Source organism: Bombina bombina, chromosome 7 (assembly GCF_027579735.1).
Source record: "Bombina bombina isolate aBomBom1 chromosome 7, aBomBom1.pri, whole genome shotgun sequence".
Taxonomy (NCBI): domain Eukaryota; kingdom Metazoa; phylum Chordata; class Amphibia; order Anura; family Bombinatoridae; genus Bombina; species Bombina bombina.
The window spans coordinates 517,656,438-517,684,137 of record NC_069505.1 but is presented as its reverse complement, the minus strand read 5'-3'; the positions used below and the strand labels follow the sequence as shown (position 1 = coordinate 517,684,137).

The 27,700-nt window shown below is 38.3% G+C and overlaps 1 protein-coding gene across 1 annotated transcript in view; it reads right to left on the bottom strand.

Annotated features, from left to right (window-relative positions):
• LOC128636043 (estrogen-related receptor gamma-like) overlaps window positions 1–27,700 on the bottom strand; it is a 60,459-nt gene that overhangs the window by 28,053 nt on the left and 4,706 nt on the right. The window contains exons 2-5 of the mRNA XM_053689117.1: window positions 26,215–26,588; window positions 6,789–6,905; window positions 4,872–4,991; window positions 3,471–3,632 (exon numbers count right to left, since the gene is read on the bottom strand). Of these exons, the coding sequence (XP_053545092.1) occupies window positions 3,471–3,632; window positions 4,872–4,991; window positions 6,789–6,905; window positions 26,215–26,588 (773 nt within the window). The remainder of the gene's footprint in view (window positions 1–3,470; window positions 3,633–4,871; window positions 4,992–6,788; window positions 6,906–26,214; window positions 26,589–27,700) is intronic.

The window sequence follows — 27,700 nt, the reverse complement described above, 5'->3', positions numbered from 1 at the left end:
GGAGGAGTTATAGGGAGGGTTACATGGAACAATAGGAGGAGTTATAGGGAAGGTTATATGGAGTATTAGGAGGAGTTATAGGGAGGGTTACATGGAGCAATAGGAGGAGTTATAGGGAGGGTTATATGGAGTATTAGGAGGAGTTATAGGGAGGGTTATATGGAGTATTAGGAGGAGTTATAGGGAGGGTTATATGGAGCAATAGGAGGAGTTATAGGGAGGGTTATATGGAGCAATATGAGGAGTTATAGGGAGGGTTATATGGAGCAATATGAGGAGTTATAGGGAGGGTTGTATGGAGCAATAGGAGGAGTTATAGGGAGGGTTATATGGAGCAATATGAGGAGTTATAAGGAGGGTTGTATGGAGCAATAGCAGGAGTTATAGGGAGGGTTATATGGAGCAATAGGAGGAGTTATAGGGAGGGTTATATGGAGCAATATGAGGAGATATAGGGGGGGTTACATGGAGCAATAGGAGGAGTTATAGGGAGGGTTACATGGAGCAATAGGAGGAGTTATAGGGAGGGTTATATGGAGCAATAGGTGGAGTTATATGGATGGTTATATGGAGCAATAGGAGGAGTTATATGGAGCAATAGGAGGAGTTATAGGGAGGGTTATATGGAGCAATAGGAGGAGTTATAGGGAGGGTTACATGGAGCAATGGGAGGAGTTATAGGGAGGGTTATATGGAGCAATAGGTGGAGTTATATGGATGGTTATATGGAGCAATAGGAGGAGTTATATGGAGCAATAGGAGGAGTTATAGGGAGGGTTATATGGAGCAATAGGAGGAGTTATAGGGAGAGTTATATGGAGCAATAAGAGGAGTTATATGGAGCAATAGGAGGAGTTATAGGGAGGGTTATATGGAGCAATAGGAGGAGTTATAGGGAGGGTTATATGGAGCAATAGGAGGAGTTATAGGGAGAGTTATATGGAGCAATAAGAGGAGTTATAGGGAGGGTTATATGGAGCAATAGGAGGAGTTATAGGGAGGGTTATATGGAGCAATAGGAGGAGTTATAGGGAGGGTTACATGGAGCAATAGGAGGAGCTATAGAGAGGGTTATATGGAGCAATAGGAGGAGTTATAGGGAGGGTTATATGGAGCAATAGGAGGAGTTATAGGGAGATGTTATATGGAGCAATAGGAGGAGTTATAGAGAGATGTTATATGGAGCAATAGGAGGAGTTATAGGGAGATGTTATATGGAGCAATAGGTGTTCTAAGAAGAGGGTTTATAAAGAAAATAGGAGCAGTAAGAAGAGTTAGCTTATACAATATTTAATTGATTTTGTAGTTTCAATTACTGATCCCATATTTGAGTTATCAAACAAAGTGCTGCAATATTGTGAGTATCAAAGCATTGCAGACCTCTCTGGCATGCAACCAGTGAACATCTATCTGGGATTTATGTCTATTTCATGTAAGTACAGATCTCTGATGCTGCTTTTATACAGACAGTACAACAGTTATCAACTATTTGGTGTATCGAAGAATGTGTCACCGACCAAAGATAACCTTCAGTTTCCTCTGCCCTTTTGCTGCTAGTGTGCCCCTCCTGTCCTCTCTTGAGCTGTCTTTTTTTCAATTACCTCCTCTTTATCCTGTCATTCTACAATTACCTGGTCTTCTCTCAAAGACATCTGAATACAATTGTTTTTTTTATTTTTTTTATTGGACAGTAATTGGCAAATATTGGAGATTGTTATCACGGGAAGAAGGGAGAGGAGGGGGGAGTAGCTCATTTTATTTTTCATTAACAGGGTCTGCCCTGTCATTCCTGGCATACAAAAAAATGCCAGAGACCCTGAACATTGTTAATTAGGAGATCTAATCAGTTCATTTTATTTTTTGAACACTCAATAGATGCCAAAGAAGATAACTGATAACCAAGCTCGGTAGAGATAAAACATCCTAGTTGTTCACGAAATCTGTCCTTAACCTAAAGAACTCAACAAAATGTACTCTCTTACCATTAGAATGAGTCAAAATGATAGCAACTAGGGTTGTCAGATGTCCAGTATTTAACAGGACAGTCCGGTTTTTAATGTAAATTGTATATGTCATATCTTGAAGAATATTTGCTGACTAAAGCTTCTAGGAGGTAGATTTCACAAACAGCGGATGCTGCAATCTACCCCCATAGTTTTCAGATCGCTTATGACCGCTACTCCTTAACTCATCCGCCACCTCTGAGGCGGCGGACAGCAATCATCCCGATTGGATACGAACGGGATAATTGGCACCCCCTGAATCTGCATGGGGCAGCATTGCACAAGCATTTAACTAGAAATGCTTGTGCAAGGTTAAATGCCGACAGGGTATGCTGTCTGCATTTAGCTATGTCGGGCGGACATGATGCGCTACAGCGAATCATGTCCGTCCGACGTTTAAAAAATCGGCCCCTTGATCTCTAATCACTTCCTTATGTTCTTGACACCAGATAAGACATTACTGAGTCATGTAATAAAAGTTATGTTACAGCTGTTTAAATTGACTTTTCAACATTCATTCACAACTTTTCCAGCTCTATTAGAAGTCAGGAATATGGCGCATCAAAGCGAACAAAAAAATATCATTAATTTAAAGGGACATGAAATACAATTTATTTTCTATAGTCAAACAAAGCATATGATTTAAATTATAAAAATGTCCAATTTACTTCTGTTATCAAATTAAAGGGATAGTAAACCCCAAAATGTTCTTTTATGATTCAGATAGAGCATACAATTTTAAACAACTTTCCAATTTAATTCTATTATCAAATTTTCTTCATTCTCTTGTTATCCATTGCTGAAGGGACAGCAATGCACTACTGACAGGAAGCTGAAAATATCTATTTAGCCAATCACAAGAGACAAATGTGTGCAGGCACCAATTAGCAGCAGCTCCCACTCGTGTATGATATGTTCATATTCATTTTTTAACAAGGGATACTAAGAGAACAAAGCACATTTGAAAATATAAGTGAATTTAAAAGTGTCTTAAAATGACATGCTCTATCTGAATCATGCAAGTTTAATTTTGACTTTCCTACCCCTTTAACTTCATTCTCATGATATTGTTTGTTAAAGACAGAAAGATAGAAAGAGTGTGCACGTGTCTGGAACACTATAGAGCAGCAGTTTTTGCAAGAATGCATTTGAGTAATAGATGGTAGCAGTGTGTGCACAATGTATAACCTTTTTAAAAGCATTTTATGCACAACTGCTTTCATATAGTGCTCCACGCAGATGCATGTTCCTGAGCATACCTACCAGTTTTTAACAAAGAATACAAAGTCAATTTGGCAATAGAAGTAAACTCGATTTTTTAAAATTGTACTTAATCATGAAAGAAGAATTGAGTGTCCCTGTAAACAACAAAACTAATTTAATACATATTAAAATGATCTCTTTTTAAATAAAACAATGAAGAACAAGAGTTTAATATTTCCTTAATGGATGCAGTAATAATGGTACCTGGAACATGTTTGGCCCAGCCAATGGTGATCAGGAGATCCCTGTTAATAATTTCACATAAAGTGGTCAAAGTGTGGAGGTCGCTATCTGGAAGACTGGGGTCAGGGGAAGCAAAAATCTCTCCTGGTTCCACTAGAACTAAGTGCGACACCACTTTGTTTGCTGTAAGGAACAAAAGTACTGGTTAGTGTGAGTACAGCCCGGTTAGTCACATTTTTTAGGAGGTGATACAGAATATAAACCTTTAAATGCCTGCATATAAAACAGTAGACCTCATTTTCCTTATTTTCAGGTCTTGAGAATTTTTCTACCAAATTCGCCATTCAAGTCTAAAATGATTTTTGTAGATAAATTATTCAATAACAAAACATATAGGGCTAGATTACAAGTGGCGGAAATAGCATGCGTATTACAAGTTGAAAGTAAACACGATTGTGAGAGCGCAATCACATTTTATGCCTGTCGGGTTAGCACGACTGAACACCTAGCGTACCAAACACAACATAAATACATTTAAAATGACAGTTACACTCATATAAACACTATCTGATAAAAATTGGTCAGATAAATATTAATTAAAAAGTTATAAGAGCTAAAAGATATATGGCATATGAAAGGGTGTTTGACTGCAAAGTGCTATATTTTATATATGAATAAATATACATGTCTAAATATGTGTATGTGTAAATGTTGTAAATATATATATATATATATATATATATATATATATATGGCTATATATCTATTCCTATGAATATATTGGTATAGATATCTATTTTACATTAACATTATATATTATAAATTTTATATATATATATATATATATATATATATATATGTATATAGAGAGAGAGAGAGAGAGAGAGAGAGAGAGAGAAATATTTAATAAAAAAAATCTATGTAAAGAACATAGGAATGTAAAATATGCATAACGCTCTTTATGTGTTTTGCGCTTTACATAGTAATAATAATTATTAAAAATTATACATACTGTAAAAAATTCTATATAATTCATAGATTATATTTAATTGTTTTACAGTATGTATAATAATTTTTAATAACTCTCTCTCTCTCCCTATTATAACGTATGTATTACTGCCATAGTATTGTACTAAAATAAAGACTGGTGCATGCTCCTGAGATTCATTTTGTTGTCTATGTCTCTTTAATTGTAAATAAGTGTGTGTAGTATCATATGTGGGTGGGGAGGAACAGAATGGGCAGAGCCATGGGAACCATTTGTGGGTGTGGTAAATATTGCTGTAACCTACTTGATTGCTGTGCTGTAAAGTGGCCCAGGATTTTTTTTTTTTTCAAATGTTGGACCAATAAGTAGAATTAAACCATAGTTTTATAATGTGACCACCTTTGTATTCTTGGTATTGTGTGCCCAATACTTACTTGTTTTCTTCCCTGGAAGGGAATGATGAGAGGTGAAATAAGAGCATGGGTCTGGGGCTTCAACCTCTATTGGACGTCTGTACTTCTGTCGCCCCCCTCGTACCCGGTCCAGACGCACTCCTATAAACAAAAGATCATATTAATTTTATCTTGTACTTGAACACCAACCAGTTGATGGCAAAATCATAACATTTGTATACTTATTATCCTTGTGCATTCTTGTTTTTGGGTAGACTGCACAACAGGAAAGCCCAAGCATTTGTTAAAGTCCATCCCAAAGGGACAATTTATTAGAACTAAAAGAAATTGTACAACACAAGAAGCTTATTTTAGGAGTTGTGAAAAGACCTTACAAAGGTTAGAGAATATGGGCTATGCTAGAGAGTATACAGCTTGTGGATGACATATCTATTAAAGAACAAAAGTGGTAAGTCTTACAAAAACAAAACAAGATACTTTGCGACAGCATATAGCATAGAATACTCTAAAATATACAATATTGTGAGAAATGATTTACACATATTGAAAGGTGATCCTATTTTAGAAAGAATTATTAGGGTTGGAATTTTGTCTCCCGTAAGGCACAGACCCTTGGAAGTATGTTATCCTCTTCAATGTTTAAACAAGAAGTCACCAGAACATGGCTATCTAGAAGGGTGGTCTGTTAAAAATATACAAATAAAGGTGCAAACCATGTTCCTACATTAATGAAGGGAAGGACTTATTGTCTCCACAACTACAGGTCAGGAATATAAAATTAAATATACCACTACTTGTAATACCACACATTTTTGTTGACCTGTAGGGGATGTAATTCCCAGTATGTTGGAAGAACATATTGAACATATTAGGTCAATAGAAGATCCAGACTCTAATACCCAATGGACAAACACTTTAGATATTATCATAATTCTGACAGAAATTTGTTAAGTATCCATGGACTAGATTTTGTAAAAAGTCATAGGCGGGGAGAGGGTGATAGAGAAAGGAGTTTGGATAAACAAGAAGTTTATTGGATTTTCCACCTTAGGAGTAAGGTATCATATGGACTAAATTCTCACATGGATGTGAAATCATTTTTCTAGTTCCAATATTTATTTTGTTCTTGATACTATAATGATGTAAAATACTCAGGATTTGGTTACTAAACTATTTACTTGATAAACAAGATGATATGTGTATCCAAATTTGTAACACAATTTACATTGTTGCTCTATCTTTAAATTGCTTCTTTGTATAGACAGTATGCAGAAATTAAAAAAAATTTGTAGACAGAGGCATAGAAGCCCTAGCTTGGAATTAGCCAACTGCCAGGGAACAAGGGCAGGAGAAAGCTTGAAACGCGTATGGGAGGCTACTCTGTGCTATACGGATCTGGAGTACAATGCTTTTTTATGTTGAGAGTGCATTTGCAATAATTTTTTTTAACTTTTTGTACAATAAAACTTGGAATTGTTTACCCCGGAACTTATTTGTTTTGGATGTGCCCAAGAAACATTTGTCATACACAACAGGAAAGTCTTAAATATATAATTATCTCTACAAATCCATCAAGTCATTCTAATCAGTTACCTAAGCATATATTTTCTAATCAACACATTTTACTAAAGGCTACAGGACGGGTCACAGCCAAATAAAACCTTTTCTCTCAATCTCCCCATTCATCTCTATGATATATCGGGTTGGTCTAAATAATTAGGATCCTCCAGACCAGAGTACAAATAGATCCTCCAGGCTATGCAATTTATTTGGCTCCTTCTTATTGCTCTTTAACCAATGGCTAAGACCTACCTGAAGATCCAAAGAGGAGGTGGTGAGATCAGAGACTGTTATGGTATAATAGGATGGAAAGTTAATATCTGTAAAGCTATTGTCTCCCAAATGACTACAGCATATGTAAGGTTTCAAGACACAAACCTTCCTTCATCATTCCAACTTTCAGGCACTTGCGAAAGCGGCAGGCTTGACAAGATTTCCTCCGCCTCTTGGTGATTTCACAGTCGTTCACCACAGGACAGCTGTACTCGATGTTACCTAGAAGAGAAAGAATGGAGGCGTGTGTGAAATTGAGACATGAATATCTAGAACATGTTATATAGATCAGTACTACAAGTTATTAGAGCAAGAGGTGAAATTAAAGCGATATGAAACACACATTTTTTTTCTTTCATGATAGACAGAGGGGCATATTTAAGAAAGTGCGAGCGGACATGATCCGATATTGCGGATCATGTCCGCTGCACATCGATAAATGCCGACAGCATACGGTTGATTTCCGGCGATGTCTGTCTGCCGCCTCAGAGCAGGCGGGCAGGTTATGGAGCAGAGGTCTTCAGGCTCGCCAGAAACACGGAACATCAAGCTCCATACGGAGCTTGATAAATATACCCCACAGTATGCAATTTTAAACAACTTTCTAATTTACTTTTTTTGATCAAATTTTCAGCATTCTCTTGATATCTTTTGTTGAAAAGAAGGGACATATGCTTAGGAGCTGGCCCATTTTTGGAGCACTATGTGGCAGCAGTTTTGCAAGAATATTATCCATTTGCAAGAGCACTAGAAGGCAGCCCCATTTCCTGCCATGTAGTTCTTCAGATGCCAATTTTGGTATCTCTTCAACAAAGAATATCATGGGAATGAAGCAAATTTGATAATAGAAGTAAATTGGTATGTTCTGTCTGAATCAAAAGAAAATGTTTGTGTTTCATATCCCTTTAAAGGGAGCAGATATATGGATCATTAGGAGAAGGTATAGATCTTATGGAGCAATAGGAGGGGTTATAGATTGATTAGGAGGGGAGTTTATATGGAGCAATATGGGGAGGATTTACAGGGGATATTTTACTTTATATACTTTGGGGCATATTTATTAAAGTCTGGCGGACCTGATCCGACAGTGCGGATCAGGTCCGCCAGACTTCGCTGAATACGGCAAGCAATAATCTCGCCGTATTCAGCATTGCACCAGCAGCTATAGGCCACCAACAGGGGGTGTCAATCAACCCGATCGTACTCGATCGGGTTGATTTCTGGAGATGTCTGTCCGCCTGCTCAGAGCAGGCGGACAGGTTATGGAGCAGCGGTCTTTGTGACCGCTGCTTCATAACTGCTGTTTCTGGCGAGCCTGCAGGCTCGCCAGAAACACGGGGCATCAAGCTCCATTCGGAACTTGATACATATGCCCCTTTGTATCTTGTCTTACAGTCCTGTCTCGCTATATCAAAGCTGACAAGATTGTCTGTTCTCATTTTTCTTCTATTTATTTTGAACTGTTTTTAAAGGGTCATTAAACACTAACGGCTAGATTTAGAGTTCTGCGGCCAAAGGGGTGCGTTAGCTACGCGTGCTTTTTTTCTCCCGCACCTTTTAAATACCGCTGGTATTTAGAGTTCACAGAAGGGCTGCGTTAGGCTCCAAAAAGGGAGCGTAGAGCATATTTACCGCCACTGCAACTCTAGATACCAGCGTTGCTTACGGACGCGGCCAGCTTCAAAAACGTGTTCGTGCACAATTCCCCCATAGAAAACAATGGGGCTGTTTGAGCTGAAAAAAAACCTAACACCTGCAAAAAAGCAGCATTCAGCTCCTAACGCAGCCCCATTGTTTTCTATGGGGAAACACTTCCTAAGTCTGCACCTAACACCCTAACATGAACCCCGAGTCTAAACACCCCTAGCCTTACACTTATTAACCCCTAATCTGCTGCCCCCGCTATCGCTGACACCTGCATATTTTTTTAACCCCTAATCTGCCGCTCCGTACACCGCCGCAACCTACATTATCCCTATGTACCCCTAATCTGCTGCCCCTAACACAGCCGACCCCTATATTATATTTATTAACCCTTAATCTGCCGCGCCCAACGTCGCCTCCACCTACCTACACTTATTAACCCCTAATCTGCCGACCGGACCTCATCGCTACTATAATAAAGTTATTAACCCCTAAAGCTAAGTCTAACCTTAACACTAACACCCCCCTAAGTTAAATATAATTTAAATCTAACGAAATAAATTAACTCTTATTAAATAAATTATTCCTATTTAAAGTTAAATACTTACCTGTAAAATAAACCCTAATATAGCTACAATATAACGAATAATTATATTGTAGCTATTTTAGGATTAATATTTATTTTACAGGCAACTTTGTAATTATTTTAACCAGGTACAATAGCTATTAAATAGTTAATAACTATTTAATAGTTACCTAGTTAAAATAATTACAAAATTACCTGTAAAATAAATCCTAACCTAAGTTACAATTAAACCTAACACTACACTATCAATAAATTAATTAAATAAAATACCTACAATTATCTACAATTAAACCTAACACTACACTATCAATACATTTATTAAATACAATACCTACAAATAAATACAATTAAATAAACTAACTAAAGTACAAAAAATAAAAAAGAACTGTTACAAAAAATAAAAAAATATTTACAAATATTAGAAAAATATTACAACAATTTTAAACTAATTACACCTACTCTAAGCCCCCTAATAAAATAACAAAGCCCCCCAAAATAAAAAAAATGCCCTACCCTATTCTAAATTAAAAAAGTTCAAAGCTCTTTTACCTTACCAGCCCTTAAAAGGGCTTTTTGCGGGGCATGCCCCAAAGAAAACTGCTCTTTTGCCTGTAAAAGAAAAATACAACCCCCCCCACATTAAAACCCAACACCCACATACCCCTAATCTAACCCAAACCCCCCTTAAATAAACCTAACACTACCCCCTGAAGATCATCCTACCTTGAGTTGTCTTCACTCAGCCGAGCCACCGATGGAACTGAAGAGGACATCCGGAGCGGCAGAAGTGATCCTCCAAGGGGCGCTGAAGAAGTCTTCCATCCGATGAAGTGATCCTCTAGGCCGCGCTGAAGAAGTCTTCCATCCCGGCGATGTCATCTTCCAAGCGGGGTCTTCAATCTTCTTTCTTCAGGATCCATCTTGCAGACCTCCGACACGGAACATCCTGCTTGCCCGACGGACTACCGACGAATGAAGGCTCCTTTAAGGGACGTCATCCAAGATGGCGTCCCTCAAATTCCGATTGGCTGATAGGATTCTATCAGCCAATCGGAATTAAGGTAGGAAAATTCTGATGGGCTGATGGAATCAGCCAATCAGATTCAAGTTCAATCCGATTGGCTGATCCAATCAGCCAATCAGATTGAGCTCGCATTCTATTGGCTGATCGGAACAGCCAATAGAATGCAAGCTCAATCTGATTGGCTGATTGGATCAGCCAATCGGATTGAACTTGAATCTGATTGGCTGATTCCATCAGCCAATCAGAATTTTCCTACCTTATTTTATGTACTTTAGTTTATTTAATTGTATTTATTTGTAGGTATTGTATTTAATAAATGTATTGATAGTGTAGTGTTAGGTTTAATTGTAGATAATTGTAGGTATTTTATTTAATTTATTGATAGTGTAGTGTTAGGTTTAATTGTAACTTAGGTTAGGATTTATTTTACAGGTAATTTTGTAATTATTTTAACTAGGTAACTATTAAATAGTTAATAACTATTTAATAGCTATTGTACTTGGTTAAAATAAATACAAAGTTGCCTGTAAAATAAATATAAATCCTAAAATAGCTACAATATAATTATAATTTATATTGTAGCTACATTAGGATTTATTTTACAGGTAAGTATTTAGCTTTAAATAGGAATAATTTATTTAATAAGAGTTAATTTATTCCATTTGATTTAAATTATATTTAACTTAGGGGGGTGTTAGTGTTAGGGTTAGACTTAGCTTTAGGGGTTAATACATTTATTATAGTAGCGGTGAGGTCCGGTCGGCAGATTAGGGGTTAATACTTGCAGTTAGGTGTCGGTGAGGTTAGGGAGGGCAGATTAGGGGTTAATACTATTTATTATAGGGTTATTGAGACGGGAGTGAGGCGGATTAGGGGTTAATAACTTTATTATAGTAGCGGCGAGGTCCGGTCGGCAGATTAGGGGTTAATAAGTGTAGGTAGGTGTCGGCGACGTTGAGGGGGGCAGATTAGGGGTTAATAAATATAATATAGGGGTCGGCGGTGTTAGGGGCAGCAGATTAGGGGTACATAAGTATAACGTAGGTGGTGGCGGTGTGCAGTCGGCAGATTAGGGGTTAAAAATTTTTATTATAGTGGCGGCGATGTGGGGGGGCCTCGGTTTAGGGGTACATAGGTAGTTTATGGGTGTTAGTGTACTTAAGAGCACAGTAGTTAAGAGCTTTATGAACCGGCGTTAGCCCAGAAAGCTCTTAACTCCTGTTTTTTTTCTGCGGCTGGAGTTTTGTCGTTAGATTTCTAATGCTCACTTCAGCCACGACTCTAAATACCGGCGTTAGAAAGATCCCATTGAAAAGATAGGATACGCAAATGGCGTAGGGGGATCTGCGGTATGGAAAAGTCGCGGCTGCAAAGTGAGCGTTAGACCCTTTAATGACTGACTCCAAATACCAGCGGGCGGTAAAAACCAGCGTTAGGAGCCCCTAACGCTGGTTTTGACGGCTACCGCAGAACTCTAAATCTAGGTGTAAATAATGCTAGAGAGAATGAAGCATGTATTTGGTGTTATAAGAAAAGATTAGTCCATGACTAACATGTAGATGCATTTTTTAAAGTTTCATTAGTTGTTTGAATAGTGACAAAATAAGTGTAAAGTTTTAGTGTCTATAAAACAGTGGGGGCTGCCATGTTGTAACTTAGGTTACCTTCTCTGCTGTGGCCAATTAGATACAGTTATAAATAGGTCACTAGAGTGTGCAGCCAATGGCTGTGTGGAATATAACAGTGTTCTGCACTTCCATTTCTAACAGGAACTGAAAAGCTCACAATTTCATAATGGAATTAAAGGAAAAGGGGACAAAATAAATAATAAAAGTATATTGCAGTTTTTTATAAATACAATTTATCATTTTATATTGCCATCTCAAAGTGTTTAATGTTCCTTTAAGTTTTCTTTTATTCAGATTTCAGAGTAGACTGTTTTATAGATAGAGCTTTTCATTTGTTTGTCTGTCTGTAAGGTGTTTCTGTGACTATGGTTTCATTCACAGCTCTATGCGCCAAGAGGTTTTTCGGTTTAGAGGAAGTTACATTGATTATCAAAGGAAACCCATTTTTTTTTCTTTCATAATTCAGATAGAGAATGCAATTGTAATCAGTTTACTTCTATTATCTAATTTGCTTAATTCTCTCTGTATCCTTTGTTGAAGAAAAAGCAATGCACTACTGGGAGCAAGCTAAACACATCAGGTGAGCCAATAATAATAAGCATATATGTGCACTCACCAATCAGCAGCTAGCTCTCAGTATAGTTTTCAACAAATTATACCAAGAGAACAAAGCAAATTAGATATCAGAAGTGAATTGGAAAGTTGTTTAAAATTGCACGCACTGTCTGAATCATCAAAGTTTAATTTTAACTTTATTGTCCTTTAAATTAGCAACTCAGTGCCGTGACTAGGGATAGGTACAATCTGTATAAACTGCAGCACATCCCCCCCACACTAGATATTAGATCCACTAACTGTTTTTTTTTTATAAGGAGCAATCAAATTTATAAGCCGAAAGTAGCGCAAGGTGGCAAGATATTCAAAATGGATCCATCGCCACATCTAGACAGACGACAAAATATTCAGAAGGGCTGACAGTACTGTTTACAGGCAGCGTCTTCGAGAGGCGTTTTACCATACATTTCAGTGGGTGGCGATGCTTTTCTGCTACTGGCGATATAGTCAAAGCAGCAATCGCCACCTACATCAAAGATGTAATATAAACGATCCCTTTACACAGTACTGTATGACAATGCAATTTACATGGTATACGGGAAGTCACACCTCATCAGATGTGGCGGATCAAGAGTTTATGAGTGCACAAATAGCTCCCTAAATAATATTAATAAGTGGTATTAAAACTTACACTTTTATTTCTATTTTTATTAAAATATAAGGTTACCTCGGTTCTAAGAACCTACAAAGAAATTAAACCAGTTAGCGTACAAAAACCTGAATCCAAGCTCCAAAAAATAGCACAGGTAGCAAACCTGGCCAATAACTGGTCACGTCGGCGTCAGTTGGGGGCATGCAGTTAGACAGATTGCAGAAAAAGGAAAAATAATAATAAATTGCTACGCGTTTTGTCCAGTAAACTGGGCTTTTTCACGCTTAAATAGTCAAAAATAGAGTTGAAAACTGAGTGCTTTCAAAGCCGGTAATTTAAATATGTGAGCGGCCAATCAGAGCGTTGCATCCTTTGCCGCCTTATTTCCTATTGGCTCGGTCACAAGACTACCTGAATGAAGACTACCGGCTAGGCTATTTCTATTGGTTATTGTCAGTTTTCAAAGCGGACTGTTACATGTGACTAAAAACGACCAATCAAAAAGACGCCTACTCTGCCATAGTGTTTATATTGCACAGTGTTTGAACAGTTTATTGTGGTGACTACGTGAAAGGAGACTAATACCGGGTGAACAGTTGAATCACATGTTCGTCCGTTTGTCCAATCAGGTGTGCGCCTACCATCCCATTGGGATATACTGAACAAGATAAACTCTAAGGGTAATTTATGAAAACTATCTGTTTGATGACTCTTGATACCCAGATGGTCAGGTCACGTGACTCGTCTTTCGACCTATCATATGAGTGCCTACATTTTCATAGAGAGTCTATGTAAAAAAAGTTGGAATAACAGTTACAGTTATGGTAATGGATACATTCTAGGGTTTATATTGTGTGTTCCGTGTGCAATCATATCAGTGGTCAAATTTAATCTTAAATTCCATCAAAACAAATCAGAACATAATAAAGAAAGTTTGAATACAACATTATGGGCTAGTTTTATATTTTAGAATACGTGAGAAAAAGCGGGTCACGTGTATAAAAAAAATCTACATGTAGAATGGTGGTCAGACGCGTTTTGGCTCATGCCTTCATCCGTGACCTAGTTTTATATTTACATGCTAATTCTGAAGATCTACACATAAAATATTCCCTTGGACCATAATTATTACCATATCTTTTTATAAATATACCCAATAATTGTTATTATCGTTCATTCTATTTGGGGTTACACTGTTCAAAAGAAATATCCATTTAGTTTCTTTTTGGAGTAGTGACATCTGTGTAAGTCCACCTCTGATGCCACACTTAATTGTATCCAAACCCCAGCATTTCAAGGCCTTAGGTTTGGCATTGTGGTGTGTCAGAAAGTGTTTAGCCACAGTAGTGATTTGTTTTCCTTTTTCTACTGCCTTCCTGGCAGTTCGAATGTTACTTAGATGTTCAGTAATTAGGGTGCGAGTGGACATACTAACATAGTAAATATTACAGTCACAGCTTAGACAATAAATTAAATTTTTTGGATTTGCAATTAATGTAATTCTTGTATAAGAGTTTATTACCAAATCGGTCGATGTTTTATTTATTTTTTATCATGTGTTGGCAGGTTGAACACGAACCACAGGCTATTGAGCCTCTGAAAAGTGGTTTTCTCTTTGGCAATCGGTCAAAATGACTGCTAACCAATGTATCTTTTATAATAATAATATTGTGATCGCACTATAGCAAACATATATAGATATATAATAATATAGGGCGTTTGCTACACAGCCATCGCAATATTATAAATAAAACACGATCACGCAATCGCAATATTCTAAAATAGGAAAATGCAAAATCATAATCACAACATTGTGAAATATGAAACAGCAAAAACATTGCAACAATGTGAAATATGAATGTTGTGATTGCGAATGCGCGTTCTCAATATAATGTAAATATGAATATTAAGAATGCGCAATCACAATCTTAAAATAAGTAAAAATACACGCATAAGGAGTAAATTTTGTCTTGTCTCTTACAAGATTTTTTTAAACATTGTTTTAATTAAATGAATTGTACCCATGGACAGCGCTGCAGAATATGTTGGCGCTTTATAAATAAAGTACAATAATAAAATAAATAATAATGGGGGAACATCACCGTGGATTTCTAATATTCAAAGCAGTCATCCACCTTAGCTATCCCTTTTCAGCCATTCAGTCTCGCCTGCTTTTCAGTGGCGATATTTCCCAGTGTGACAAATCTAGTGAACGTGCATTGAAACTGAATATACATATGCATAATTTGAAGTGTTACTTTATTTTTGCGAACTCACAGTTTATTTTGTGTAAACCCGCTTTAAAGACAGCCCTCTCTGCTACCTACATCACAGCTCAGTGGCGATGTCAGCAGACTTTTGCTGAATTTGTGATCCCCATTACATCCTATGGGAACACATCGACACTCGACAGCACAATGAGGTTCAGCCTACTTTTTTAGAAAATACCAACAGATTGCAAGCCGGGCAAACCCAAACAGGCAATTTCTTGTTGGTCTGTGGGTGTTTTGAATCACCAGCTTATTTTACTGAGCACTATCTTGTAAAGTGAGTGTCTCTCTTTTGCATAAAGCATAATAGTGATTCCCCCTTAACCCCTTGAGTGCTAATGACGGCTCAGAGCTGACGTCACGCGCAACTTTATTTAAAATTGTCAATACAAAGTATAGGGAAAGGGGGCATGCTGCTTAGAAACCTGTATCTCAGGGATCTAAGCAGCTATAGACCACCAAGACCCACCATTGGAAAGGTAATCGCCTAACCTTTCCAATGGTATAAATCTTGGGGATCTGGGGGGTGGTGGAAATAAAAAAGTAAAAAAAAAAATGTTTTTTGAAAATAGTAAAAAACAGAAAAATATTAAATTCAACTTAGCACTTAAAGGGTTAATGATATACACAGTTCCCAATGTAAACATTTTCTCAAAAACAATTTCTGAGCACCTCATAATACTGATGAGGCATCTTACAGAATCTCACCAGACCAGAGAGCTTTAGAGAATCTGGCAAAAGATGTGTGACAGTAATATTCCCACATTCCCTGGGTTCTTTATTTGCTGCTGTTTTAATTACAGATAATAATAATGAGTCGCACATACTGAGGGCAGAGCGCTGGCGTACATGATCTCCCTCTCCGGGGGTGGGGGGGGGGGGGGTGACTGGGCTTCAGGATGTACAAGGCTGAGCTGTCACTCACTCCTCGCACAAGCTAATGAATATTGACTGTTCTCTTCTGGCTGATGGATTCTTTTGCAGCACTCGGGGCAAGGGGGGGGTGAAGGGAGGGGAAGCTGGGGAGTGAGAGAAAATGGAAAGGGATTGGGGGCAGCAGAAACTTGGCACAGCCTGGAACCCAACTAGGCTACATTGACTAAACATGGTGTGTTTAGCAACAGAGCATGTGAGGGGTTAAACTCATAATTGAATCTCCCATAAAATGTGAAATTATGTGTGATGTATCTTTTATTATTTGTCATATTTTCTAATATTTAAACACAAAAATTTTCTTTCATGATTAAGATAGAGCAAATCATTTTAAACATCTTTCCAATTTATTTAAAGTATAATTTTCTTGCTGTTCTTTATTGAAGGAGCAGCAATGCAATACTGGGAGCCGGCTGAACACATTGGTAAGCACCTCCATCAGCACCATAGAATATCTGTACCTTTATTGGAACATGTGGGTCTCAGGCAAAAAGTGGCGATGTTTCGGGTTAAACAAAAGTTTGTTTTCCGGCCGTTACAACGTGGCCGCAGAACTGCTCCTACAAAATGAGTGGGCATGGCTCTTTATGCGCCATTGTACAATGAACAGGCTCTCAGTTGTAAGAGCTATGATGCACGCCTGAAGTTTTGTGCATGCGCAATGTGCTTGACTAAGTGTCATATAACCCAGTCCCCAGGATAACGTGATGTCCCGCACACTGCCAGGAGCGAGTACAACCAGACCTACAAGAAGGAAGAAGGATGAAGGAAGAGTTTGGCAGCAATGTTCAGGAGGCTGAATAAAGGAAGATTACATAAAATACTGTATTCCCTTTTGCTCTGCATGTTGTGCCAGCGGATGGTGGAGGGTTACAGCGGTGGAACAGTTGCATACAGGTGCCTTGTTTTCCAGTGTAGACTATCCCTTTAAATGTTTTGATGCTAATGAGCCACAAATTTTAAAATGATGTTCAGCTCACGTGTACAACTAACAAATCTCTCCTGTTACATATGTAATATGTCACTATTGATTTTATATATATATATATATATATAAATATTATGTTTTAACCAGTATGTCCTACTTATGCTCTCTGGCTGATAGGTTGTTCCTGTTAATGTCCATTGGGGGATAAATAAATCTTACGCTCATTGGTTGAAAGGTAATTCTTACTAATTTTCTTTGGCTGATATGTATAATGAGGATTTGTAGCTAGCACCCAATATTTAAATGAGCATTAGTAGGAAGTGCCTATCAGAAAATGAGCATTAGTAAAAAGTACCTGTCAGCTAATGAGCATCAGCAGGAAGTATCTACCAGCCAATGTGCATTTGTAGGAAGTTCCTATTAGTCAATGAGCATCAGTAGGAAGTGCCTATCATTTGATGGCCATTAGCCAAGGAGCATTAGTAGGAATTACCTATCAGTGAATGACCATTAGTAGGAATTGCCTATCAGCAGATGACCATTAGTGGGAAGTGCCTATTAGCTGATGACCATTAGTAGGAAGCATCAGCCAATGAGCATTAGCAGGATGTACTGATCAGCAAATGAGCATTAGAAGCACTTTCAGCCAATTAGCTGATGAACATTAGAAGGAAGTGCCTATAAGCTAATGAACATTAGTAGGAAGTCGCTATTAACTGAACATTAGTAGGAAGTGCCTATTAGCTAATGAACATTATCAGGAAGTGCCTATTAGCTGATGAACATTAGTAGGAAGTGCCTATTAGTTGATGAACATTAGTAGGAAGTGCCTATTAGCTAATGAACATTATCAGGAAGTGCCTATTAGCTAATGAACATTATCAGGAAGTGCCTATTAGCCGATGAACATTATCAGGAAGTGCCTATTAGCTAATGAACATTATCAGGAAGTGCCTATTAGCTGATGAACATTAGTAGGAAGTGCCTATTAGCTGATGAACATTATCAGGAAGTGCCTATTAGCTGATGAACATTAGTAGGAAGTGCCTATTAGCTGATGAACATTAATAGGAAGTGCCTATTAGCTAATGAACATTAGTAGGAAGTGCCTATTAGCTGATGAACATTATCAGGAAGTGCCTATTAGCCGATGAACATTATCAGGAAGTGCCTATTAGCTAATGAACATAAGTAGGAAGTGCCTATTAGCTAATGAACATTAGTAGGAAGTGCCTATTAGCTGATGAACATTAGTAGGAAGTGCCTATTAGCTGATGAACATTATCAGGAAGTGCCTATTAGCTGATGAACATTAGTAGGAAGTGCCTATTAGCTGATGAACATTAATAGGAAGTGCCTATTAGATGATGAACATTAGTAGGAAGTGCCTATTAGCTGATGAACATTAATAGGAAGTGCCTATTAGCTAATGAACATTAGTAGGAAGTGCCTATTAGCTGATGATCTTTATCAGGAAGTGCCTATTAGCCGATGAACATTATCAGGAAGTGCCTATTAGCTAATGAACATAAGTAGGAAGTGCCTATTAGCTAATGAACATTAGTAGGAAGTGCCTATTAGCTGATGAACATTAGTAGGAAGTGCCTATTAGCTGATGAACATTATCAGGAAGTGCATATTAGCTGATGAACATTAGTAGGAAGTGCCTATTAGCTGATGAACATTAATAGGAAGTGCCTATTAGCTGATGAACATTATTAGTAAGTGCCTATTAGCTGATGAACATTAATTGGAAGTGCCTATTAGCTGATGAACATTAGTAGGAAGTGCCTATTAGCTGATGAACATTAGTAGGAAGTGCCTATTAGCTAATGAACATTATCAGGAAGTGCCTATTAGCCGATGAACATTATCAGGAAGTGCCTATTAGCTAATGAACATTATCAGGAAGTGCCTATTAGCCGATGAACATTATCAGGAAGTGCCTATTAGCTAATGAACATTATCAGGAAGTGCCTATTAGCTGATGAACATTAGTAGGAAGTGCCTATTAGCTGATGAACATTATCAGGAAGTGCCTATTAGCTGATGAACATTAGTAGGAAGTGCCTATTAGCTGATGAACATTAATAGGAAGTGCCTATTAGCTAATGAACATTAGTAGGAAGTGCCTATTAGCTGATGAACATTATCAGGAAGTGCCTATTAGCCGATGAACATTATCAGGAAGTGCCTATTAGCTAATGAACATAAGTAGGAAGTGCCTATTAGCTAATGAACATTAGTAGGAAGTGCCTATTAGCTGATGAACATTAGTAGGAAGTGCCTATTAGCTGATGAACATTATCAGGAAGTGCCTATTAGCTGATGAACATTAGTAGGAAGTGCCTATTAGCTGATGAACATTAATAGGAAGTGCCTATTAGATGATGAACATTATTAGTAAGTGCCTATTAGCTGTTGAACATTAGTAGGAAGTGCCTATTAGCTGATTAACATTATCAGGAAGTGCCTATTAGCTGATGAACATTAGTAGGAAGTGCCTATTAGCTGATGAACATTAATAGGAAGTGCCTATTAGCTAATGAACATTAGTAGGAAGTGCCTATTAGCTGATGATCTTTATCAGGAAGTGCCTATTAGCCGATGAACATTATCAGGAAGTGCCTATTAGCTAATGAACATAAGTAGGAAGTGCCTATTAGCTAATGAACATTAGTAGGAAGTGCCTATTAGCTGATGAACATTAGTAGGAAGTGCATATTAGCTGATGAACATTAGTAGGAAGTGCCTATTAGCTGATGAACATTAATAGGAAGTGCCTATTAGCTGATGAACATTATTAGTAAGTGCCTATTAGCTGATGAACATTAATTGGAAGTGCCTATTAGCTGATGAACATTAGTAGGAAGTGCCTATTAGCTGATGAACATTAGTAGGAAGTGCCTATTAGCTGATGAACATTATCAGGAAGTGCCTATTAGCTGATGAACATTATTAGTAAGTGCCTATTAGCTGATGAACATTAATTGGAAGTGCCTATTAGCTGATGAACATTATCAGGAAGTGCCTATAGCTGATGAACATTAGTAGGAAGTGCCTATTAGCTGATGAACATTATCAGGAAGTGCCTATTAGCTGATGAACATTATCAGGAAGTGCCTATTAGCTAATGAACATTATCAGGAAGTGCCTATTAGCTGATGAACATTATCAGGAAGTGCCTATTAGCTGATGAACATTAGTAGGAAGTGCCTATTAGCTGATGAACATTATCAGGAAGTGCCTATTAGCTAACGGACATTATCAGGAAGTGCCTATTAGCTGATGAACATTAGTAGGAAGTGCCTATTAGCTGATGAACATTATCAGGAAGTGCCTATTAGCTAATGAACATTATCAGGAAGTGCCTATTAGCTGATGAACATTAGTAGGAAGTGCCTATTAGCTGATGAACATTATCAGGAAGTGCCTATTAGCTAATGAACATTATCAGGAAGTGCCTATTAGCTGATGAACATTATCAGGAAGTGTTTATTAGCTGATGAACATTAGTAGGAAGTGCCTATTAGCTGATGAACATTATCAGGAAGTGCCTATTAGCCGACGAACATTATCAGGAAGTGCCTATTAGCTAATGAACATTAGTAGGAAGTGCCTATTAGCTGATGAACATTAGTAGGAAGTGCCTATTAGCTGATGAACATTTTCAGGAAGTGCCTATTAGCTGATGAACATTAGTAGGAAGTGCCTATTAACTGATGAAAATTAATAGGAAGTGCCTATTAGCTGATGATCATTAGTAGGAAGTGCCTATTAGCTGATGAACATTATCAGGAAGTGCCTATTAGCTGATGAACATTAGTAGGAAGTGCCTATTAGCTGATGAACATTATCAGGAAGTGCCTATTAGCTAATGAACATTATCACAAAGTGCCTATTAGCTGATGAACATTATCAGGAAGTGCCTATTAGCTGATGAACATTAGTAGGAAGTGCCTATTAGCTGATGAACATTAGTAAGAAGTACCTATTAGCTAATGAACTTTAGTAGAAAGTGCTTTTCAGTCAATGAACATTGTCGATAAATCGATTAATATTATTAGGAAGTGCCTATTAGCTAATGAACATTATCAGGAAGTGCCTATTAGCTGATGAACATTAGTAGGAAGTGTCTATTAGCTAATGAACATTATCAGGAAGTGCCTATAAGCTGATGAACATTAGTAGGAAGTGCCTATTAGCTAATGAACATTATCAGGAAGTCCCTTTAAGCTAATGAACATTAGTAGGAAGTGCCTATTAGTTGATGAATATTAGCAGGAAGTGCCTATCCGCTAATGAGCATTATTAGGAAGTGCCTATTAGCTAATGAACATTAGTAGGAAGTGCCTATTAGTTGATGAATATTAGCAGCAAATGCCTATCAGCTAATGAGCATTATTAGGAAGTATCTATCACTTAAAGGGACATAATACTCATATGCTAAATCACTTGAAACTGATGCAGTATAACTGTAAAAAGCTGACAGGAAAATATCACCTGAGCATCTCTATGTAAAAAAGGAAGATATTTTACCTCACAATCTCCTCAGCTCAGCAGAGTAAGTTTTGTGTAAAAAGTTATACTTCACCTGCTCCCATCTGCAGGTAAAAATAAAAATAAAATGAAGAAATGAACAGCAGCCAATCAGCAGTGCTGAGGTCATGAACTCTTACTGTTATCTCATGAGATTTTATAGTAAGCTTCCTTTACCTGATTGGTGAAATATGAGAGTTCACGAGGCTCATCCTTTCAGCTGTCCCAGGACAGACACACTAAAATGCTGCTTAGAAATCCTTTACAATGGGAGGTGGCTACTGAGGAACTTTTGAGGTAAAATATCTTTCTTTTTTACATAGAGTTGTTCAGGAGATATGTTCTAGTCAGCTTTTTACAGCTATGCTGCATCACTTTCAAGTGTTTAAACATTTGGGTATTATGGCCCTTTAATGAACATAAGCAGTGAAATACACATTTGATACTGCTGTATTAGTTTAAATGTAATTTTAATTAGCTTAAACTACACATTTTTAAGATGACAAATTAGCATGTTAAATACTGCTCCTGCATATAGATGACGGATTATTTGTGCACAGTGTTTAATGCTATTTTTAGTCTTTTTATGTCCTTTTGGGGTCACTAATCACTATGATCAATGATTTATAAAACAGTATCAGTACATAAATATTTTCCTGCTAAGACTACAACTGTCTCAGAAAAGTGGAAGACAGACTTTAGAGAAGAGAGTGGTGTGGTCTTTGCCCCCCCCCCATTTCTGCATTGTAATAACAATTAGCACAGTATCCAGGGGGTTAACAGCTAATAGATAGCGGCTCAGACCACATTGAGCTGTCACACACTGATCAATGGGATTATTCCACTTATTGAAAGGCCCAATATGTCAACAAAATATAGATTCATACTGTGGTTTTGTTCTGGGTCAATAGACATTAGTTAAGGGTTGTAATGTGGAGCCTCTCTAAAAAAAGGGGAACATGGAGCCTCTTTATTTGCTACAATTGTTTTTATGTGATATGCACTAAGGTAAAGGCAACTGCCCCCATAATACTTTTATTCATTCATATCTAATCCTGCCACACATCCCCACATATTTCTCATCTCCCCTCATAGCCCTCACCCCCTTCATATATCTCACCTTCCTTCATATCTCTCACCTCCCCCTCATAGCCCTCACCCCCTTTATATCTCTCACATCCCCTCATATTTCTCACTTCTCCCTCATAGCCCTCACCCCCTTCATATCTCTCACCTCCCCCTTACAGCACAGCACTCATCCCCTTCATATCTCTTATCTCCCCTTGTATCTCTCACCTTCCCTCATATCTCTCACCTCCCCTCATACCTCTCACCTCCCCTTATATCTCTCACTTCCCCTCGTATCTCTCATCTCCCCTTGTATCGCTCACCTTCTCTCGTACCTCTCACCTCCCCTTGTATCTCTCACCTCCCCTCATATCTCTCACCTCCCCTTGTATCTCTCACCTCCCCTCGTACCTCTCACCTCCCCTTGTACCTCTCACCTCCCCTTGTATCTCTCACTTCCCCTCGTATCTCTCACCTCCCCTTGTATCGCTCACCTTCTCTCGTACCTCTCACCTCCCCTTGTATCTCTCACCTCCACTTGTATCTCTCACCTCTCCTCATACCTCTCACCTCCCCTTGTATCTCTCACCTTCCCTTGTATCTCTCACATCCCCTCATATTTCTCACTTCCCCCTCATAGCCCTCACCCCCTTCATATCTCTCACCTCCCCCTTACAGCACAGCACTCACCCCCTTCATATCTCTTATCTCCCCTTGTATCTCTCACCTTCTCTCATACCTTTCACCTCCCTTTGTATCTCTCACCTCCCCTCATATCTCTCACCTCCCCTTGTATCTCTCACCTCCCCTCATACTTCTCACCTCCCCTCATACTTCTCACCTCCCCTTGTATCTCTCCCCTCCCCTCGTATCTCTCACCTCCCCTCATATCTCTCACCTTCTCTCATACCTCTCACCTCCCCTTGTATCTCTCACCTCCCCTCATATCTCTCACCTCCCCTTGTATCTCTCACCTCCCCTCGTACCTCTCACCTCCCCTCCTACCTCTCACCTCCCCTTGTATCTCTCACATCCCCTCGTATTTCTCACTTCCCCCTCATAGCCCTCACCCCCTTCCTATCTCTCACCTCCCCCTTACAGCACAGCACTCACCCCCTTCATATCTCTTATCTCCCCTTGTATCTCTCACCTTCTCTCATACATTTCACCTCCCCTTGTATCTCTCACCTCCCCTCATATCTCTCACCTCCCCTCATACTTCTCACCTCCCCTTGTATCTCTCCCCTCCCCTCGTATCTCTCCCCTCCCCTCATATCTCTCACCTTCTCTCATACCTCTCACCTCCCCTTGTATCTCTCACCTCCCCTCATATCTTTCACCTCCCCTCATATCTCTCACCTCCCCTCATATCTCTCACCTCCCCTTGTATCTCTCCCCTCCCCTCGTATCTCTCACCTTCTCTCGTACCTCTCACCTCCCCTTGTATCTCTCACCTTCCCTCATATCTCTCACCTCCCCTCATACCTCTCACCTCCCCTTGTATCTCTCCCCTCCCCTCGTATCTCTCACCTCCCCTTGTATCTCTCACCTTCTCTCGTACCTATCATCTCCCCTTGTATCTCTCACCTCCCCTCATATCTCTCACCTCCCCTTGTATCTCTCACCTCCCCTCGTACCTCTCACCTCCCCTCCTACCTCTCACCTCCCCTTGTATCTCTCACCTCCCCTCATATCTCTCACCTCCCCTTGTATCTCTCACCTCCCCTCATAGCTCTCACCTATGTCACCTCCCCTCATATCTCTTACCACCTTTATATGTATTACTATTTCTTACAGTTTCACTATATCTCTAATCTCTCCCCTACCCTCATATATTTCAACCCTCCTCAAATCTATAACTTCCACTCACAGTTTTCCCTTTTTTGGTTGGTTTGCTAAATATTTGAATAAATTAGTTTCATATGATTTGTGATGGTGTTAGTAAAATAAGTACTAAGTAATTTGTTTCAAAACTAAGTCATCTTTATAACCTCCGATATCATTCTGAGAGCATTCCTTCCAATTGTCAAATCTACCTTACATGACACAATTCTAAAGTGCAGGTCCACTGATATTCAGTGTATAGACTTGTACTACATTTCATTATTCCTACTCAATTCAGTTTCACAGTTAGTATTTTAAAATGCCCAACACTGTCAGCCATTAAAGCGTTAACTTTTGGTGAGACAATTTAACATGGTGTCAGCGGTGGGATTTCTTTTCACATAGTTAGTTATGAAGATTAATCAATAAAGATTTAATTACATTGTAATAACCCCTGACCCAATCCATCAGTGAGCTGTCAGAGTCCATTATGTCTCTCTAGCCAGGGGAAAGGACAGTGAGACAGTGGGTTCAACTAAGAGGTATATCAATAGACAGGCCACATTGCTTGTCAAAAACCTATTAATATTTATGTTCTTATATTAATGTATCATCTTCACCGGCTCAGTCGCTGCCAGGACCAAACTGCACTAGTAACAAGTTTATGGGCCCCTGTTAGGACCAAAGTGTACTAATGACAGTGACATGTTTATGGGCTCAGTCTCTATTGGGACCAAGGTGTACTAATGACAGTGCCATGTTCATAGGCTCAGTGTCTGCTGGGACCAAAGTGCACTAAAGACAGTGACATATTTAAAGGAAGCAGCCCCTGCTCTGACCATGAGATAGTTTATTAAACAAAAAAGGACATTTAAAAGGAAATGAAACCCAGCGTCTTTCTTTCATGATTCAGATCATGTAAAATGTACTTCTTTTATCAAATTTGCTTTATTCTCTTGGTATCTTTTTTTTAAATTTTTTAAAAGAGCAGCTAGCTGAACACATTGGGTGAGCCAATGACAAAAAGCAATATAAGCAATATAAGTGTAGCCACCAATTGGCACCTAGCTCCCAGTAGCGCATTGCTGCTCTGAGCATACGTAGATATGCTTTTCAACAAAGGATACCAAGAGAACGTATACAATTAGATAATAGAAGTAAATTAGAAAGTTGTCTAAAATTGCATACCCTAACAGCATCATAAACATTTTTACTTTATTATGTTATTTTTTTATTCTGTGTCTAAAATATGGTATTTTCAACCTTTTTCTTTTTAGATGTTTAAAATGTTTATGTGCTGATTTTTTTTAACGTTGCTGTTCATTAATAGAGCTGCAGGAGTTGTTAGCCAATGAGCACTCTGTCCTGGGGGGTGGGGGAGTTGTGCATGCATGTGCACTTCCTATTCAATTCAAACTCAAAATAAACAGCTATAACTTAAATTGTTTTTTGTCATGCAAAATATATTAGCAATTAGCATACTTAAATAGTGATTTTTCATTTGTGTTACAGAAATATTTTAAGTTTAAAAGGGCATGAAACCCAAAACTTTTCTTTCAGAATTCAAATAGAACATACAATTTCAAATAACTTTCCATTTTGCTTCTATTATCTAATTTAATTCATTCTCTTGTTATCCTGTGTTGAAAAAAGAATACCTAGAAAGGGACAGCAATGCACTAGTGGGAGTTAGCTGGCTCACCAGGTGTGTTCAGCTAGCTCCCAGTAGTGTAAAGCTGCTACTTCAACAAAGCATACCAAGAAAATGAAGCAAACCTGATAATAGAAATAAATTGGGTAAAGATCTTTCTGAAGAAAAAAGGTTGAGTTTTTAATTTCCATTTAATCCACCTATAAATAAATGCTATTATTTTGCATACCTTGTATTGTGCGTTTGAAGAACGCCTTGCATGCTTCGCAAGATGCAACCCCATAGTGGTATCCAGATGCAGTATCTCCGCAAACGAGACAAAGCCTTTTAGGGATGGACCTCAGTACACACTGAATGGCTGGGTCCTCACCTAGAGATGGGGGGCTGTCTGCAAACAGCTTTTCTCCTGAGTCTGAAAATCCTAATAGGGCAGTGGGTGAGTCCAGACCTTGTGACTGACCCCCTACAGAGAGACCATAACTGCTGCTGGTGTCAGACATTCCTCCAGGGCTGAAATAACCTGCAGTGTCCATTTGTAGGGTTGGACTGGATGGTTCAGCTTTAACTTGAATGCCCAGGTTATGGGACACGCCACACAGGAACCTGCAAAATACATAGAAACATACATTTTGACTGCAGATAACAACCATAGGCTCAACACGTTTTCCTATATTTCTAATAAAATATAAAACCTTATGCCAATCCCAGACACAAAGCTTTTCTTTGCCATCTGTAATAGAGCTTTATTCCATGGATTGACCTTACTATTTTTGTTGCAAGTAGCCTTACATATACAATCAAGTATTCTACTGGCCTTTACTTGGTGCCCTACTGCATTTAAAATACTCTGAAGTAATAAATAATACCCTACATTGTTATTAGGACCATGTTCAACAACCCCCAATGGAGATAAACACCATACATCCATTTACATAAAGTATGGTCAGTTCATAGACATAGGTTAGACTACCTTATCCCTAAACACATTTGGTATTGTAATACTTATGCTGTCAGATAAAATGGGTTACACTTACAATTTAAAATTAAAAATGGGTACAAAATGTTCAGCAATCTCCTCAAAATAAGCCTTCCTTTTGAATCCACCCACTTTGGAGATCAGAAGACTCCATTTAAGGTTCATAGTCATACACCATATACGTGTAAGACACACAAAATATCCACCCATCTAGTTTTACGGGAAATTTCTCAGGCTCATCATAAACTAGGTGGTCCTGATGGGGTAGAGATGGACAGAGAGATGATAGGGATGTGAAAGAAAAATATGGACTTTGAGATAGAAGGATACAAAATAGAAAGAGATTGCAAGAATCCTTTTCATATAAGTTGACATGAAAGGAGAGCTTGTCTCTTGCCTTTCTTTGGTGAAGTCCTGATCAATACAAGTCAATACTGTTTGAAAGAGATGCTTAACATAGATTCTGTCCATTTAGATACGGCAACCTCCCTCTGGAGAATTTTAGACATAGCATCTATCTGGTCTCCTGGCCCTCATAAAAAAATAACTTTTGTAGACCCATTAAGATAATAACTGAGAATTGTGTGCAGATTATATACACATAGGCAGTATCTGGATATTCTAATCTGAGATCTGGGTAGGTTTCTACTAACATTAACATTGACAAGCGTCAGAAGAAGAGAGAAAAGAAAATCAAACTTTTGTGGTTAAAGGGACAGTAATTAATTGTAATATAAAA